General features: G+C 39.1%; 1 protein-coding gene across 4 annotated transcripts in view; it reads left to right on the forward strand.

Moving 5' to 3' along the window:
- LOC117807546 (glucosidase 2 subunit beta-like) overlaps window positions 1-18,968 on the forward strand; it is a 182,967-nt gene that overhangs the window by 32,295 nt on the left and 131,704 nt on the right. For all 4 annotated transcript variants that reach the window (XM_034676870.1, XM_034676867.1, XM_034676868.1 and 1 more), the window contains one exon: window positions 306-384. In XM_034676870.1, coding sequence (XP_034532761.1) covers window positions 306-384 — 79 coding nt within the window. The remainder of the gene's footprint in view (window positions 1-305; window positions 385-18,968) is intronic.

The following is an 18,968-nucleotide window of genomic DNA, read 5'->3' on the forward strand; positions in this document are numbered from 1 at the left end:
TAAATGTGGGACAACAATGAAGTCTGTATCGCTGCATGGGGAGACTGGGGAGTTAATTTTTGTATTCCCTGTAGTGATGAAGACTTTCGCATGTTCACAATATCATAGTGTCAACAGAACTAAAAGTTAAAGCCGACAACCGATGAAGAATTCTGACATGACAATTCTGAGTAAAATAAGCTAAAGTTGCTATTTGAAAAACAGAAAGATTTTTCCACAAGAATCATGTGATTTTGTACTTTCTTGTGAACTGTAAGTGTACATTGTAGTCATTCAACCAATAGACTGATGTGTTTTTTTAACAGCATCACAGTGGATGAAGTCCAGGCTAAAGTGACACTCATCCACGATGAAGAGCGGGTTCTCTCTGAGGACGAAGCAGTGGTATGTTGCCTTTTTCATACACTTTGTACTACACCGCCCAGAGATACAGCAAGGTCTGCAGCAGTTATAGTTTAAGTTGCTATAACTCAGTTGAGTGTTTTTCAGGGCTTGAATTCATGTCCTATTAGTCTTTGAGGTACTTTGTCTTCTTGACTAAAACATAAAAGTGTGCAACAAGGCTCCATAATAAACCAAGTGATATACAGCATGTCCACATTAGTAATGGAGTCGGTTACACCTGAAAGCAGGAGGGTGGTGTTGGTGCAATACCTCCTTGTCACCAATTTGTCACCAAAATTACACAAACTGTAAGGTCACACATTGGTTTGTTAATTGTTGTTTTGAAGTCTTGAGCTTGGCGTCATGTTGGGACATGTCCTGAGTTTTTTGGCTCAGCTGAGGCACTAGTTTATGTGCACACAAACACACACTTGGTTAAATATCATTTATCTACTGCTCTGTTTCTACAAGTACCATATTTTCATTTTTTTTTTATTTTCAGAGTGTTGCAAAAAAACATTCTTCACATTTCAATTTACATATTATTATTCCTTACAACAGGTATACATTGAGGTCAAACTTGACTTTTGTTTAGACAAAAACAACACCCTCTTTTCTTTTTTTTTTAGCTCCTTCAAACTTCCCCTCTCTCCTCTCCTGTTTAAGACATAAAAAAATCACAAGAAATGTACAATCCTGACCAGATAACATTTTGGCCACATATTAAATCAGGGAGTACAAGGAACAGCCCAACATACATTAAGTAGTGGTATAACAAATAAAAGTGTGGCCTGGTGCCGTGTGTAAACGGTCTAAAAAAAAAGCAGCCACAGGCTTCTGTACAGTAAACTTTGGTCTTAAATTATTAACATAACTACTATTTACGGACACACATTTTTAACAGCAGTAACATAGTAAGTACTTAAATAGGATTGTGTATATATATACACATACACATACATACACTCACATACACACATACATATATATACATACATTAACATACACACACATATACATACACACATTCATACACATACACACACACATACACATACATACACATACATACACATACATACATATATACATACATACACACAATTCCCATATTTTCATTGATAAATGCCTGATGCTGTCCTATGTGAGCAATATAGATCATTAGTTGACCTCATGTTTTAAAATGATATGATCTGTCATTTTTACGTTCAATAGTATTTAAACAGAACAGATTGGCACTCACATTTTCAACCTGAAGCCGCTGCAAGCAAAACAAGAGAGTGAGAAGCGGTTGTCACTTGACATAGACATGAACTGAAGAGAGAGAGTGTGGATAAAGAGAACAAAGCAGTTGATTTAGACACACACGATTCGTTGTTGCAGACGAAGAGCAGAGGAGAGAGACAGCAATGTCAACTAGTTCCTATGTGTTGACTATAGCCCCGTTTCCACCAAGCGGTTCAGTTGGTTTGTCTCGGTACGGCACGCATTTTGTGGCGTTTCCATTGACTAAAACCGGGACAAGTCCCCAAATTACCGAGCTGTACCATCCCACTTTTTGGTACGCTTCTGTTGGGGTGCCAGACATACCGATCCGACCCCAGAAGGTGGAGCTAGCTAGCCGTTGATTGGTCGAAATAATCGTCACTACCCATGCGACAGTGGTAATAAAGAACAACACATAACCCTATCATGTTTAAATCTCCAGTGGACTTCAGGAAGTTAAATTTTTTTTTGTTTGGAAAATGGCATCAAGAAACAGCGTTCAATGGTCGATTGTGGAGGTGCAGACTTTCCTCGCGTTTTTCTTCTTCGTTGCATTTATTAGCGGGATACACTGTGTCGCGCTGCCATGACGTCACGCTGTTACATAGCTGACGCGGCTATCGGCATCTGGCTTACACGCCGCCCACCATGTAAGGTTGTCTGTGGAAACGCTAACAGGATCAGGCGTTACCGATCCAACCTGTACCAAACTGTACCGATCCATACCAGACTGCTTGGTGGAAACAAGCTATATTAGTCCCGACCTGCAGAGGGTTTGCAGGGAGCTTCACACTGCTGTCAACACTGCTGTCAACCCCTACGCTCCTGCTCGGTCCCCTACGCTCCTGCTCGGTCCCCTACGCTCCTGCTCAGTGCCTCAGGTCAGCTGATCGGCTGCTCCTGGAGGTACCGAGGGCAAAACGGAAGCTCAGAGGGGATAGAGCTTTTTCTGTTGCTGCTCCAAAATTATGGAATGAGCTTCCCCTCCACATTAGACAAACCTCCTCACTGTCCATTTTTAAAACTCTTCTTAAAACCCATTTTTATTCCTTGGCTTTCAGCCCTGCATGAGACTCTGCCCCTGTTTTAGTGTTTTATGGTTTGTTTTTATTTATTGTTTTATTGTTTTGTGTAGTTTGGTGTTTTTAAACATTTTGGTATATGTTAGCTTGAATTGAGATTACAGCACACAATCATGACCATTATCCATTCCATCACCATATCAGATTTGCATTAAGTGAAAATGGGTAAGAATATATAAAAAAAGCCATCATCAATACTTGTTTTTGAGCTTCTATCGCAGACTCTCTCAACAAAAAGCTGATGCACATTTTCCTCCACCTCACCGTCTCTTTGTGTTTTATTATTTTGCATCTTTATGTGTTTGACTGTCAGCCTGGGCCCACTGTGCTCTGCACTCATACCACAGGGTCCCTTCCACATTCATTTGGATTCTGAGCAGGATGAGCACAGTTTCCCCGAGCAGTGATTTTCGCTCAGGCTGCACGGCTGCGAGAATACGTCTGTCTGTTTCACTTTAAACTTGTTGAGCCTTCCTCTCACCGGGCAGCAGGTATCAAAATCTCTGGCTGTAAACAAACTAGCTAGGGCTCAATTTCTCCCTTCGTCTTCTCCTGTCTTAAATTGGCAATTGGTATGCACAATCTCAGGTACCAGAAGTAGAAGTCTGCTGGGTTCTCCTGCTGGAGGGCAGGAAAAGTTCAGATCATGAGAGGATTGTCACATTGCTGAAAATGTGCTTATAGAGATGTCCAAATTTTGAATGAATGCAGCAAGTTGTTCATATGGTATGAGTAGAACTGTTCTCCTTTTCTACTTTTTGCTTCTTTAAAACATTAAAAAGAGGCATGTTTGGATTATGAGAACAAAACTCGACAAATAAAAAGCCTCATATTGGGAAAATCAGCCCTCCTTTGTTTTTTATGCTGGCTAACAGGGAGGCGTTCCTGGTGATTGTAACTGCATTTGAGGAGAATGAAATAGTATGAATATGTATGAATATGAAAATGTGCACTTAACTGCAACCACAACAAACGGTGATCAAGCTGGGCAAATTAAACAGGGTGCCATTGTCAGTACTTAACAAGCAATTTGCATTAGAACTGACAAGCAGCCCTCTGTTGGAACCTTAATCAAGGTCCAAGGGCAGCAACAGTTGCTCCCTTGAGAAGTTAATTCTTCTGTGCACTGAGAGGGAGTAGAAAACATTTTTCATAAACTCTCAGTTTTAGATTCTTTACCATTTCTTCCTGGTGTTTCTAAGATGGGAGCATGTTTTCTGTTGAGTTTTATAATGCACTTTTTTCACTGTACAATCAGTACATTAGCTGTATATGTTTTAAACACCAAAGTTATTATTATTTTTTTGCCTTTATTGATAGGACAGCTGTAGAGAGACAGGAAATGGGGGGAGTAGAGAGAGGGGGAAGACCTGCAGCAAATGGTTGCGGACGGGAGTCAAACCGGCGACCTCTGTGATGAGACTATTGCCTCTGTATGTGGGGTGCTTAGACTGCTAGGTCACCAGTGCCCCCGACACCAACATTTTATCATAAAAAACTGTTCATTTTTGATATCCAGGGTTCAAATTGCCCCACCAATGGTGCAAGTTGACCTGCCTTGTGTCAAAAACAAAAACAATAATAACTTGCTGACTCTTGAAAGCTAACTTGAGTACCAAACTGAAACAGCACTTAAGTACTTCCTCCTTTTTTTTTAATGCAAAGAAAATAATCAAGAAACACCGAAAAAGTCAAGAATAGATTGCAGTTATAAAGACAACCAGCAAACAGCATCACCAGAGCTCACACAGGCAGTGCTGCTGCTTTAAGTCCACCTCAGCCGCCACCCCTTTCCTAATGATGCATTTTATTAACATGCTTAACACAAAAGAACAAAGAACAGTCCTCCCTCTTTGATTGATATTTATTTTTCAGACTGTGATTATGTGTAGATATCACATCATACTGAGGAGGTAAGTACGTCTGCGAAGTAGCAGTGACTTTGGGAAACTATTACAAATACACCACTTGCTGACACAATCCTTGGTCTACCACCTTGACAAGTTGTACCATAAATCCTGTGATTTTGTCAGTTGTTGCTTGTTGTTTAGCGTTTGAGTTGTCGCCGCTTAACTTCCTGCAGATTTCAAAATGCCTCTGAATCGCCACTAGGGTACTCTGATTTTCTGTGCTAACGCTAGCTGCAGCTACTGCTGCTCCGTATTTCTTCAATACGTCTTCCCTGCGATGACAAATTCTGAGGTGACATAACATTTTTGTTGTGTTAAAACCTGAAGACTTTTAACCTCCTCTCAGAATACTTGCGACACAAGTTTTGAAAGTTGCAGTCCAGTTATCCTCTTCTGAAACAGTGAAAACATCCACACCGGTGACACCATTTTTACTCTTGTCATCTTGTTGTTCTTCTCTGAATGTAACGTCAGATCGCATACCGCCACCTACTGTGTCACAATGTGAAGGCTTGTAATAAGAGCAGCTTTCCTTAGTTGTTTTTACCAGAAAAAAATGTGTTATTGTTGCAATAAATAACAGAAGAAATTCCCATTGTTGGTCATTTATTTGTCAAACTGATATATCATGCATCCCTCTGTCTTCTCTATATATGTGGACAAAAAAAAGGGTAATTTTCCTGATTACTTTTCTTCTTTCGCACCCAGGGATGGGACCATATTTTTTATCTTTTTGCCCACTTATTCAATTTGTGTCATTTCCGCACCTTTTTATTACTTCCCCCTTCGTTTTCCTTCCTCTTAAGAGGCTTTGGCCTCCACAGAAAATTCAGTTTCCACTTCAGCGGCCCAGATAATTCAAGAACAGAGAGGATTTTCAGGAGAACAATTTGATGATCAAAGGAGGCACTCCACGCAAGAGAGGAGAAGAAATATTCTGACGTGTCTTCCCCTCAGTATTCTATCGTGATGTTAAAGCACTACTCTCTGTAGAACACAAAGCAGATTCAAGTTCTCTTACATTTGGGAGGTAATCATTGGGATCCAGGAAGAACTTTATGTCATTGCCTAAAAAAAACAGCACCATCCTTTTTGATTTGTCTGCTGTTTCAATCCTTCAAACACAACAGAAACCTGAGCAGATATTATTTCAATACCCAGACCGAAACATTTGAAATAAATCTTGCGAATAGAGGACTGTTCGTCTCGTACATTCTCAGATTTGCTGATCTGTGACCAAGCTAGGACTGTAGCTTTGTGCTGGTGAACGGAGCCGCGGGGAATTGCCTTCTCTCTAAGAAACAGGCATTTGTGCAGAGGTGAATTTCACTTATCCATCTACTAACCACCCACCTCCCCTCAAAGCTCCCCCTGACTCAGTCTACCAGAAACTGAAGGAGATTGAATGTAGAATATGTTTTTCGAAAGAAATCCTCTGATTTAAAAGAAGAAAAAGTCAACCTTTGTTGCTCAGGCACTTCTTGGAGGTGAGGAGAAGAGAGCAAAGATGGAGGGAGTTCACCTTTTTGAGAGTGTGGAGATGACAAAACTGTGGTGCATGGAAGGTTAGGAATTCCCTATAACAGCTTTCTAGTGGCTTTGGAAATCTGTGTTTTACAGATTAATGGATGTGGCCGTACCTCAGGGATTACCATATACGGTGAAAGAGCTGTCATTGGCCGGTAACAAGGCAGAAATTAAAATGGTGTAGTTGGGAGGTAGTGGTGCGTGGACATAGGGGGAAAACACAACCATATAGATGTCATTATAATGAACTCTTTGGCATCTATAGATACGTTAAAGAAGTAACTCGTCTAGTATAGAAAGAATTTCCCCCAATGGGGCACCAATAAAGTATATCTTATCTTATCTTAGAAACTCATGTGTAGTATAGAACCAGTGGACTGAATGCTGTATTTGTATGATAGTAGGAAGAAAGGAAAGGAAACTGCATTACATATGTAATCATACAGTCACAATTAATGAGGTATATTCATTTTAAAGCTGCTTCAGTGGTCGTTCTGGAGTCTTCAACCACATCTAGTAATCTCTGGTATGGAACCATACATGTTTAAACTTGAATTCACTTTTTCTGAACACTTACAATAGATTCAGATTGTCAAAACATATTTTGAAACTGACTTTTCAAAGTAGTTTGAACTATAATTTATATCACAAAGAAAAACCACCAACCAAAATTAGCCAATTCCACATACATGCTACATGCTAAATACTGATAAATTGAATAAAAACTGTGCCGAAATGCTTCCAATTCTACTGTCTAATACAAAAATATACTGTTATATATATATATATATATATGTATAAAATAAAAACAAGCAGACAGTTAATGTCGTCTACAACAACAGGCATTTTTGTTTCTGGGCTCTGCTAATCCAAAAAAGAATGCTACAGGAGCTCGTGCAACTGTGCTGTCAATCAGTAATCTTTTTTAACATCAAATAACTCATTAAAACGAACTTCTCACAAGAAGAACAAACTATCAAGACAGAAATCATGTTTGAAAAAAAAGAATGTTGACGTGTATTTTTACTTTTCTAGTTCAACCCATGTTCCACCTGTTCACATGAGGGAAGCTTGGTCTATGACCAATACTGCAGCCAGTCAGTAGGGGAGCTCTAATCATTGAGCCTTCACAGTCTTTAAACAATTGTTGCGTCCATTTTAATAAACAGTCTATACTATTAATCAGTTAGAGCACATGTGAGACACCTAAGGTAAGGGTTGATTTTGGCACCCCCTGTGGACAAAGTGGCACCTCTTACAGCTCTATTAATTTTGTCCAGTGCTCCAAAACGTCAAAATTATCAATATGGAAAGAGTCAGTCTTTCTGAAACAGTCTGGTTTGCTTTAGTAGGTCTCCTGGAAGCATGAATATTAATTTTGGTCTGTTTCATAACTAGCTAAACAACTCCTCACAGGAGCTTGAAATTCATTTTATATGTTTTGTACACATGTAATCAAATAATGTTTATCAATGAGAACAGGTCTCAATCATACTCTATGATATTTCTTTTTTACAAAGATGGCACTTAATCCTTCCTCAGCATAGGAGGGATTATTTGGGTTATAGCTCTGTGGATGTTTTTGATGACACTTGGTTTTTCAAAATTCAAAGATGAATAATTTGGTAAAATAAGAATCCAGGTAAAAGTTAAGCCCTTAAAATCATTACACTTGTCACCATTTAAAACCTTTCCTCCACTGTTTATCCATTCCTAACATTTCTCTGCAAAGTGACAGATTGAAAGCATCCCACAGCGCCCATGGAAACACCTGCAAAGCGAGCCGGCCTGACGTGACTTCACCTTTTCTCTCTCTTGGCAACAACATCGAGCTCTCTTGATGTTCACAACATCCACTGATACACACACTTAAAAACAAACACCCGGCGCCTCACACTGCCCTCCCAATCCTCATCTCTACCAACCAAGGTCAGCCGCTCGGCCCGGCTCTTCACACCATCTGTTTGGGCTGGTTGACATTTGGCCTCAGCCAACACTGAAATCTCACTTCAGATAGGGGGCCGGGCGGGGTATTTGCATTTTGTTTTTGTATGGTGCAGCAGGAGGGCAGATTTTGTCTGCTTTCTATCTCAACTGCAATAATTAAGAGGTTGTCTGAGGATAAAAGTAAAGACAAAGATTGAGAAGGGAATTTCTTATCATTGGTTAGGCTTCTAAATTGTTCTAATATGTTCACTATAAAGGCTTCTGGCTTCTATGAAGCATATTAAGTGCCCATTATATGGAAAATACAAATATATCTGTTATTCTTGCACCTATTTCAGCCCCCAAAATGCAGTTTTTTTAATCCAAATCCATGCCACATGAACAGAAAGGAGAGAGTCTTTCTTCACATTGCCTCAAGATGTTCCCCCAGCCACCAGAAGGGGGCAGCAGGCCTCTGAATTTGAGCGAGAGCAAATGGAAAAAAATGGAAAGTCACATTCACAGGTCATTTAATCTCTTTGTTTTGTCATGGGCTGGGCCTCCGGTGCTGCTTCCCTGCCCCTCTCTCTCTCTCTCTCTCTCTCTCTCTCTCTCTCTCTCTCTCTCTCTCTCTCTCTTTTTCTCTCTCTTGAAAAAGAAGAGAGAGAGAGAGAAAAAGATCCCTCCTGCTCAGAAAATGAACAATTCTCCATCTGCCTCCAAGAATTTCCTTTTTCATGCATTTGGATGGAGCTCGCAGTGATTCTAGGATTTAATGTGTGTGTTCTGAGAAGAGTTCTGGCTCTTGATGGGACTTTGAGAGCAGTTTTTTTTCCCCTCCCGTCTGTATTTAACTTTATGAAATGCCTTTTTTTGGAGCAGTGCATCCTCTTGCGTCACTGAGAGTAACTTAGAAGTATGAAATCTGCAAACCTAAGCTGTACTTAGGACTCTAGTTATACTGAACTGACTGTATGCATGTAGGCCATGATATTACTTTACAGTGTATGCACAGGCATGCTGCGTTTGCATGTAGATTATACTGTAGTTAAGGTATTACACTGTATGATCTGGGATGGTAGAGTGAGGTACGTGCAGGCAAGCAGAGTCACGGTAGTAAACACTGGCAGCCATATTCGGGTTTTGCATCTCATTTCCTGTATTCCAACAAGATTATAGTCTTGTGTTAAAAGCCTTCTGGGTATCTGAGGCTCACGGGGCTGATGGAAAAAAGTGGGTTGTGGGCCCCCCCCCCCCCCCCCCTTTCCTTCAGTACCACTCATCACCTCCCATCACAAGCGTAATGTTTTCGCTTCCAAGCTGGAGTGCTTTCAAGTTATATAATGTGAAATGACAGGCTGGAGTGATCCGCAGTTTGTAGAGAAAACTGACCTGCTAAAAAAAATACTCTAACGTGTCATGTTCTTTTTGAGATAGGACGACAGTAGGGGGAGGAAGAGGAGGGGTACCTCTGCTGTTTTGTTAGTGGCTGTGCACCCAATGCGCCTCAATCTCTTGCCCTCGTCTCCTTCTGCACCTCTAGTCTCCTGCACACTAGTCTTTTTGTTATGTAACTGTTTTGATTGGATGCGTTCAGGGTCGTGCGGGTACATAGGTAATAGAACCAGTGGGGGGTCAAAGGCAAGAGAGGGAAGGAGCAAAGTGAAGAGGCATCATTTTCTGCTGCTACTACAATCCCTGACAGAGTGTTCTAACCAAGAGATGTCGTATCTGTATATCTGTATGTCTGTCTGTCTTACTTTTAAAGTATTTGACTCATTTTATATACAATACAATGCAGTGCGATACAGTACAATAAGATACATTACAATACGATACGATACAAATAATACGAAATGATGCAAAATGAAGTGTATGAAACGATATGATAAGAAACATACAAAGTGATATGATACATACATAAGGTGAAATGCAATACAAATTATACCATTATCCAATATGATACAATATATATTAAAGTATGATATGTTATGATATGAAATGATGATGAAGATTTCATGTCAAGTGTATGAAACAATGCAATAAGAAATGATAAAATACAATGCAGGTAATACAATACTGAAAGATAAAAAACAATACAAATTTTACCATTAGACGAATATGATATATGACGTGATGCCATATTCTATATATGACATGATGTCATATGATATGATATGATATGATGTGACATGATATGACAAGACAAGTCAAGGTATGGGATGGTATGATACGACACGACACGACACGACACGACACGACACAACACAACACGATAAATGATACGAAACAAAACATATATAAATTATCATATAGTGCGATGCAATTCAATACCAGATGTGCAATACATTACAAACAGAACTCAAAGATAAGTTGATACAATGCAATACGATACTATACAAAACGATACAACACGATACAATACAAAACGATACAATACGATACAATATGATACAATACACATCAGTACAACACAATACGATACAATACAATACGATACGATACAATACAATACAATACAATATCATACAGTGTGATGCAATTCAGTACCAGATGTACAATACATTACAAACAGAACTCAAAGATAAGGTAGATACAATACAATACAATAGGATACAATACGATACAATACGATATGATATGATGCAATACACTTCAATACAACACAATACAATACAATACAATATGATATGATACAATCCACATCAGTACAACACAATACAATACAATATGATACAATACGATATGATACAATACACTTCAATACAACACAATACAATACAATATGATACAATGCAATACGCTATGATACGATACGATACAATACAATATGATACAGTGTGATGCAATTCGATACCAGATGTACAATACATTACAAACAGAACTCAAAGATAAGGTAGATACAATACAATACGATACAATACAATACGATATGATACAATACACTACAATACAATACGATGTGATACAATACACTACAATACAATACGATGTGATACAATACACTACAGTACAATATCATACAGTGTGATGCAATTCAATACCAGATGTACAATACATTACAAACAGAACTCAAAGATAAGGTAGATAAAATACGATACAATACGATACAATACGATACAATACGATACGATATGATGCAATACACTTCAATACAATACAATACAATACAATATGATACAATCCACATCAGTACAACACAATACAATACAATATGATACAATACGATACGATATGATACAATACACTTCAATACAACACAATACAATACAATATGATACAATGCAATGCGCTATGATACGATACGATACAATACAATATGATACAGTGTGATGCAATTCAATACCAGATGTACAATACATTACAGACAGAACTAAAAGATAAGGTAGATACAATACAGTACGATACAATACAATACGATACAATACAATACGATACAATACAATACGATACAATACGATACAATATAATACGATACAATACAATACGATACAATACAATACGATACAATACAATACGATATGATACAATACGATGTGATACAATACACTACAATACAATACGATACAAGCACCGAACCGGGGGGTAGAGTCTTTTTCATAGCCGTTCACACCCTCTGGAATTCACTACCTATTCATATCCAAAACTGCTCTGACCCTCCAACATTCAAATCTCTATTAAAAGTTACCTTTTTTAAGTTACCTTTTAATTTGTAATTGTACTGTTGTTTTGTTTTATTTGATTTGGATTGACTTGTTTTCCTTGCTTGTATTGATTTTAACAGCTGTACAGTGTCTTTGAGTCTTTTAAAAGCGCTATATAAATAGAATGTATTATTATTATTATCACAATATTATATATGATATGATCTGAAATGGTACAAAATTATACAACACAAAATTATTAAAGCAAAGGAATACCATACACAGCGATACCTTACCAAAAGGAACAATAACATATGATTTGATACTAAATGAAAATAAAGGCAACAAAATGAAATGAAACAATACACATGATAAGTTATGTTAAAAATGGATTCTAAAATAAACTTAATGATATGAAACAATATGATGACATGATACAATACAATTCAAAACAACAAAGTGCTATATTGTCTTCTTAGGGAAACTTGTCTCAGACTGTTCTGAATACATTGAGCTGCCTACACAGTTGTATACTAAAGTAAAAACAGTAAAAATGAACAACAATTCACACCAACAAATAATTCTAACCAAAACCTTAAACAACTTATTTTGGGCCCTTTACTCACACCTTCTTTCATTTTCTTTTCTGTCCAAACATTCAACAATCCTCCAATTTTAAAAACTATCAGGAGAAATGTGTGTTACATACAAAACAATCCTTTGCCAGACTTAGTAAAGTTGAGTAACTTTGCTGTGTTTGCACCACTCCATTGATGCAAATTCTCCCTTTACAAGCCGGGCTGACAAACCAGCCTAAAAGCAAGCTCAAGGCAACAATTTGTATTCTTATCAGCTTTAACCACTTGACAAATACTATTGATGTTGCACCCGTGTAACTGCTGCTCCCAAGAACAGGGTACACACTGTGCAACGAGCAGCGTCCACAGAGAATAGACATCTGTTTCCTTTGGGACAATCTATGTGAGTGCCTCCCAGGCAAATGCATTGATCACTGATCTAATGCTGTATCACAGGAACAAAAAGGATGTCTTAGCTGTTGGAGCAGTCTCTAAATACCCCGAACATTCCAGGGATATTGTATGTGGATACTTCAAAATAAATGGATATATATTTTTTGACCTTATGACCTGAAATCCAGCAACAAATAGGTTGAAAAAAAACACACAATGGAGGGATAATCCTTGAGTTAAGAGTGTGAATAATCAGCTTATTTTATATGAATGCATTTCTTTTTACAGTAAGGTTAGGGTGGATGTTATATTGGAATCAGAGTCACCAAATTCAAGTTTTAATCTGTAATTCTTCAGTCTTGGTTGATTTAATGACATCTGTAGTTCTTCTTCTTTCTTCCGCAGATACTAGTTGAACAGCTGCTTTGTCAGAAATATGACAGATTCAACTGTGCTAATAGACAAAATTATCAACATGATAAAGTAAGGACAAGAAAAAATCCATTAAAGTAGGTGGTTACAATGCTGAGAAGTTGGATACATGCAGCATTATACTAAAAAATGTGTTGTCTTGTTTTGATGCTGCGTTTCGTTGACAATGACAAATGACATGCCAAAAGTTCTGTTCCCTGGGTCCTCACTGTCATCCATTTTCGTCCATATGGCAGAGCACTAAAACATGTTGCTTGTGCTGTAGCAGTTACTTACTACAACTCTGACATGGCTGTAAAAAGTAACCAGTCAAGCTGGTATAAAATTAGAAACTGTGATGCTGGATTCCAAGCTGTATTTTTTCCTCTGAATCCCTCACAGGTTAGATAGTGATTTCAATGCAGTGTGAAAATGCAACACAGTAGAGAAATAACAAGTGGTAATTACAACATATGAACACATGTGATAGCTAATAAACACCTGTGAATAGAGGCGGCCGTGGTTCAGTGGTAGAGTGGGTTGTCTCTTAAACTGAAGGGTGGTGGTTCGATCCCAGCATATACTACCAAAGCTTGCTAAACCCTGTAAAAAACAACAGCTGACAATTAACTTGGCACTAATATAAAAGCTCCTGTGAGGATTTTTGAACTGTAAATGAAACAGAGTGAAATGAATACTGATGCTGTCACACGACATACAAAGACAAATGAGACCATCCGAAAGAGGATTAGTTATGTCTACATAAGGTGCATTTCGACCAAGAGTTCCGGGGCCTTTTAGCCCCTAGAACTACTTTACCCTGAACTAAAAGGTTCCTGTGCCCCCATTGTTGTCTGCGTTTTGACAGCAGGCTGAAGTCCCAGGTGGATTGTGCAAATCAGGCCAGTGACGTATGGAGAAAAAAAAATTATATTAAATAATATTTTGCAATCTTAATAAATAACTAAACTAGGATGCATTCCCAGGAACTCCCTCTGTGTTCCAACCACTGTGTAAACTCCACAAACACCGCTATGTTCAGCTGAAAGTCCCAGAACCTTTGAAAAGTACTACCCCCAAAGCAGGGGCTTTTCAGGGGGGAGAGATTATCTACCCATGAACTAAATTTAGACCCTGGTTCCTTCGGTCGAAACGCATGTAGTTCAGGAGTTATGTCCCTAGTCCTTAGTACCTATAGGTGTTTCGAAAAACATCTATAGCTAAAACAAAAGCCTGTCACCCTTGCAACAGGGTATGTGTTGGATTAGGCAGTTACAGTTTAAAAAAAACCCAACATATTTCTGTATCAAAGATTAATTGTGAGTTGCATGTTACAAGATCAGCAAAGACAGAGATGAATCTACTTTGTTAACATGGGGCGCGAAAATCAACACAACCCAAAACTAACCCTTGATCAGTTATTCCTTTAAAGCACATTAAAGCTCCTGTGAGGAGTTTGTAGCTGGTTAAGGAACAGACTGAAATTCATATTAATACCTCTTTATGACCTATAAGACCAAATGAGATCATCAGCATAAAGACTGAGTATTTCTAGATGGTTATTTTTAATATCTAAAATGGCTGGTGGGGGGTAGGTGTCAGACTAAGTGATTAACTCCACTTAGCCAAGACAGCCTTTCTTTGACATCTGTTTTTCTTTTACACTGTCAACTGGATGAGATTTTTTATCAAAACATAAGAGAAATCAGCAAAGATAAAAGAGATTTCATGTTTGTCCACAGGGGGCGCCAAAATCAACCCAAACTGAGAAATCCTCACAAGAGCTTTAAGCTAAAATGTAATGAATGGTAATCATTGTAATGACATTTTTTTATTCATTACTTATAACTCAGTTTAATGACCTGTTTTCCTCTAGGTTACTCTGCCTAAAGCAACACAGATCCAGTGAAGAAAACAGCTTCATTTGTGCTCAGATAAATAGCAGAATCCTGTGTTCTTTCTCTAAATATCAAGTCACATCCAATATCCTCTGACCCCAGAGAGACCACTGGCTCCTGAAAGAACATCTTGTTGAAGAACCTCATATCCTTTGTGGTGAAACGGTTGATGTGTTTTGTGTTTCCATGGTGACCCCCGCCGCACAGCACATAAGACAATAATGAAAGCTCTCAAAGGCCGCGGGGGCACCAGAATAGCGCGCGTGTCCTCAACATTTCAGCTATTGTGGCACTTGGAGGAGTTACACAACCTGACGTTCACCCTGAGAATGTATCCTACCCACATCATCTCGGGGGCTTTTTGAGACCGGCAAAGATTGGGCTCGCTAGCAAAGGGATGACACACGGAATGACAAAACTCCTGTGTCTGTCTGTCAGGCTTGGTCTTTATCCGACTGACATTTGCTGGCTCAGGCTCATCCAGGCTCTAGAGGAGCCAGGGATAAGAGTCAGACACAGATGGCTTTTTCCCTTGCAATTCTGTCTAGCACAAGACTCAGAGGGGAGAAAAAAATGTTTCCAAATCTTCATCCTGTTTTTACAGACTCTCTGAAATATAATTGCCACTACAGAAGTATAAGAAACCAGCAAGTCTTCACATACTGCAGCACTGTGCTGGAGTTTTTTGTTATATGTTCTTTTACAGCCTTTTTTCTGCTGACCCTATTGATGATTAAGGCTTGATAGGGCTGCTACTTCAGCGGAGACATTTCTTGTCCTCCAAGTGAGTCAAAAGAACAATGCAAGAATGCCTTGTGCCATTTAAAACTGATGAGCCGAAGCCAGCATGAAGGAGGAGAGGGGAGGTGTAGGTGTTAAATTGATTGGCGAGAGAAAAAAGCATCTGCTTTGCAATAGCTTAACAGTTGCCTCAGAAGCCCGCCTGCTATTGTTTCCAAACAAGAATACCCACTTCTGTGTGCCGAGGAGTGTCGCCTTCAGAAGAAATGTGTGAGAGGGATAGAAATTGTTGCATAAGAAACATTTAGAGACATCTTTTTTTTGCAGCTTTCCAGGACCTTGATCTATTTTTCTTTTTTTTTTTTTTTCAAAGCCGCCTCAACTACGCTTTTTTTGTTCTCCAGGCAGTTCAGAGTTAACACGTGGGCAGAGAACAAAAGACAAGGGGGATGCAGGGCTGGAGTCAGCAGCTGATCCGATGACAGAAATGGCACCGAGGCGAGAGGGTCCCAGGTGTAGTCATGACTCAAGTAGCACTCCAAGATAGGAGGTGGGGGGAGGAAGGGAGAGGGGGGGGTTGTGATTGAGGGGGGTAAGGAGCGGAAAAGAAGCACGGGGGCATCGAGGAAAGTTGTGTTCTTGTGTGACAAGCTGCCTGTTGTGTGCATTCTCCCTGACAGCAGGAAAAGCAAAGAGACAGGACACCAGACCCCCTCTGACCCTCACCAAAGTGAGACGGACTCAGACTTCTGTTAGACAAAAGCAGTGGTATGAGTGTGCACGACTGTTGTCTCTGCTTTGTTCCAGTAAACTTTGAACGGTTAAACACCATTGAGCATCAGATAAAAAGAGAACCTAATAACTGAAGGGCCAAAATTGGATGAGAAAAAATGTGTGTACACTGTTGTTAGTCTTTTGTAAATCTTATTTAGCCTTTTATACAAAGAAGTGTGGATCATCAGCATACAGTGTAATCATCCATATATATATGCCATTAGTAGTTGGATACCTACAAGCAGTTAGTGTGTGATTAAAACTTGATCCAAGGAGATTCCACTAGTTGAATATTTTTTTTCTGATTGAGAAGGATAAAACACTATGGGTCGGTATTTTCTATGCAGATGACAGTCTTTTGTAAATCTGCTTTGGCCTTTTATATAGATTGTCGTGCGGATAAGTGTTCATTTAGTTGACAATGACTATTTGGCAAGTAACTTTTATTCCATGATGAGGATGAACCAAAAGACATCGATCAAAGATATATCTATCTTTGTTCTTTGGCGATTAAACATGTTATCAACCACGATGAACTATTGTAATTTAGCAATTATTGGGATTTTGAAATTCATTTGTATAAGCCCTAAAAGTCCCCTTAAAGGCCCTGGAAACCCTCAGCCAGCTCTCCTCAGTGTTGCCTTAGCTGTTAGCTTGTTTGCTAATCACGTACTGCCTGTAATCTGTCCGTATAGCTGTCTCCCTGCTCTTTCCACCGCTGTGATTGTGTGTCCCTGTCTGCACATCCACCGGTGAGGATGACAGCTTGTTGTCATTCTTTTATTTCCCTAACTGCGTTGGATTTGGGGAAACTTTGGAACACGGTTGAGTTGAGCCGCAGCCAAGTGGCTAAAGCAGTCCCGCAAATGCTCCGCTCATTTCCCCAGGACCAGTTCACTAACTTTCTCCAGGAATGGTCCATTAACTGTCCCCAAACAGCTCAGTGTTTAGTTAAACAGTTCCGTTTGACACCAGGAGCTGAGCTCCTGCACTTCAGCCTCCCTGCTCTGGGCATCCCATGGTCCTAATTCCCCAGAGTTACAAAGTGATATAATTAATAAATGATATAAGTCCTGATTCTGAAGTGTTTTGTAACTCAGCACTCAGAGACCATTAGAAATGAATAATTTTTAGATTCTGGAGTTTTTTGTCTATCGATTCAAAGTCAGACGGCTCAAACGTGCAGGCTGTGAACTCTCTCTTGACCTGTCAATCAAAGAGTTAGCGGACATGCCAACACAGTCCTGAGAAATGCTCTGACCTGTAAAATAAGCAGTTTTTGAACAGAGTTTTTTTCATAGTTATGGGTGTTTAATTTCACTCAGACCTTTGTTGAAGCTTGATTAGACATTTAATTTTGATATTCTATGTTCATTTTAAATATTTCATTTACGTTTCCTGAGGCTTTAACTTACCATATTACATCCTTTTTTTGTGTAATAGAAAAAACTTCAATTTTAATGTTAATATTAAACACACACCAGCCAGCATTAGAAAAAACACATACGTCGCCCCAGCATAGTTATAAGGAGACCTACTTTTAAGGTGATATATTACATTTTTTAAGGTGTTAAGTCACCAGGAAACACAATCCCTTTGGATTCTTTTTTTTGGTTGTCAAGTAAACCTATTTGAAACATATTTTAAATTAGTAATAAAACAGGTGTGGCTGATATCTGTCTCCCCTTATATATGTAATAACCACTCATTAAAAGCCTCTATATGTTTTAAGAAAGTAAATGTTCTTCCTTCAATATTCTATGCTAACCCTTCTCCAAAGCACCCTCGGCCACTGAACCCCTACTGCTTTACGTTGGCGTTCATGTCAACCAGCGACAGTAAACACAGCAGTCGTTCGCTCACAGGTGTGCCACGCAGGTATAACAGTTTGTGTAAACCACAGCATCACTAATGCAAATATAACCCTGCGTGTTACTGAACACAGCTGCTCTGAGTTTTTTTTTTCCCTTCAGTCTAACAGTCTGGAGGATGATCTGAGTCACTCATCTTTTGAAAAGTGAGTGTGTGGTTGATTTGTCACCAAACTGCTCCGACCTGGTTATCATCATGAGTTCTTTGGTCAAAATTCACCCACACTCGCAGGTGGTTTATGTGGCGCGCGACCACTCGGCGTCCTGTTTTTATAATGTGCTTTACTTAATATTTCAAAGTAAGTGCTGGTTAAAGAACTAGCCCTGAAAAAACTCAGGAGAAAACTCATTTTTCTTACTTTTATCTTTGTAGCTGCATATTTTATGGGATAAACAAACAACCAGATTAAAGTCATGTTGTTGTGCTTGTAAAGTCTCATCCCTCGTCTTTATCATGGAGTGCATTTCTACGTTATGTCCCTGTGCACTTAAGTCTGGATCAGTATTGTTGTCACCGTGCCTCCCTGCCTCTCCCTCCTTCTTCCTCCTTTCTCACGCACTCC

Source organism: Notolabrus celidotus, chromosome 23 (genome assembly GCF_009762535.1).
Source record: "Notolabrus celidotus isolate fNotCel1 chromosome 23, fNotCel1.pri, whole genome shotgun sequence".
In the NCBI taxonomy this organism is placed as follows: domain Eukaryota; kingdom Metazoa; phylum Chordata; class Actinopteri; order Labriformes; family Labridae; genus Notolabrus; species Notolabrus celidotus.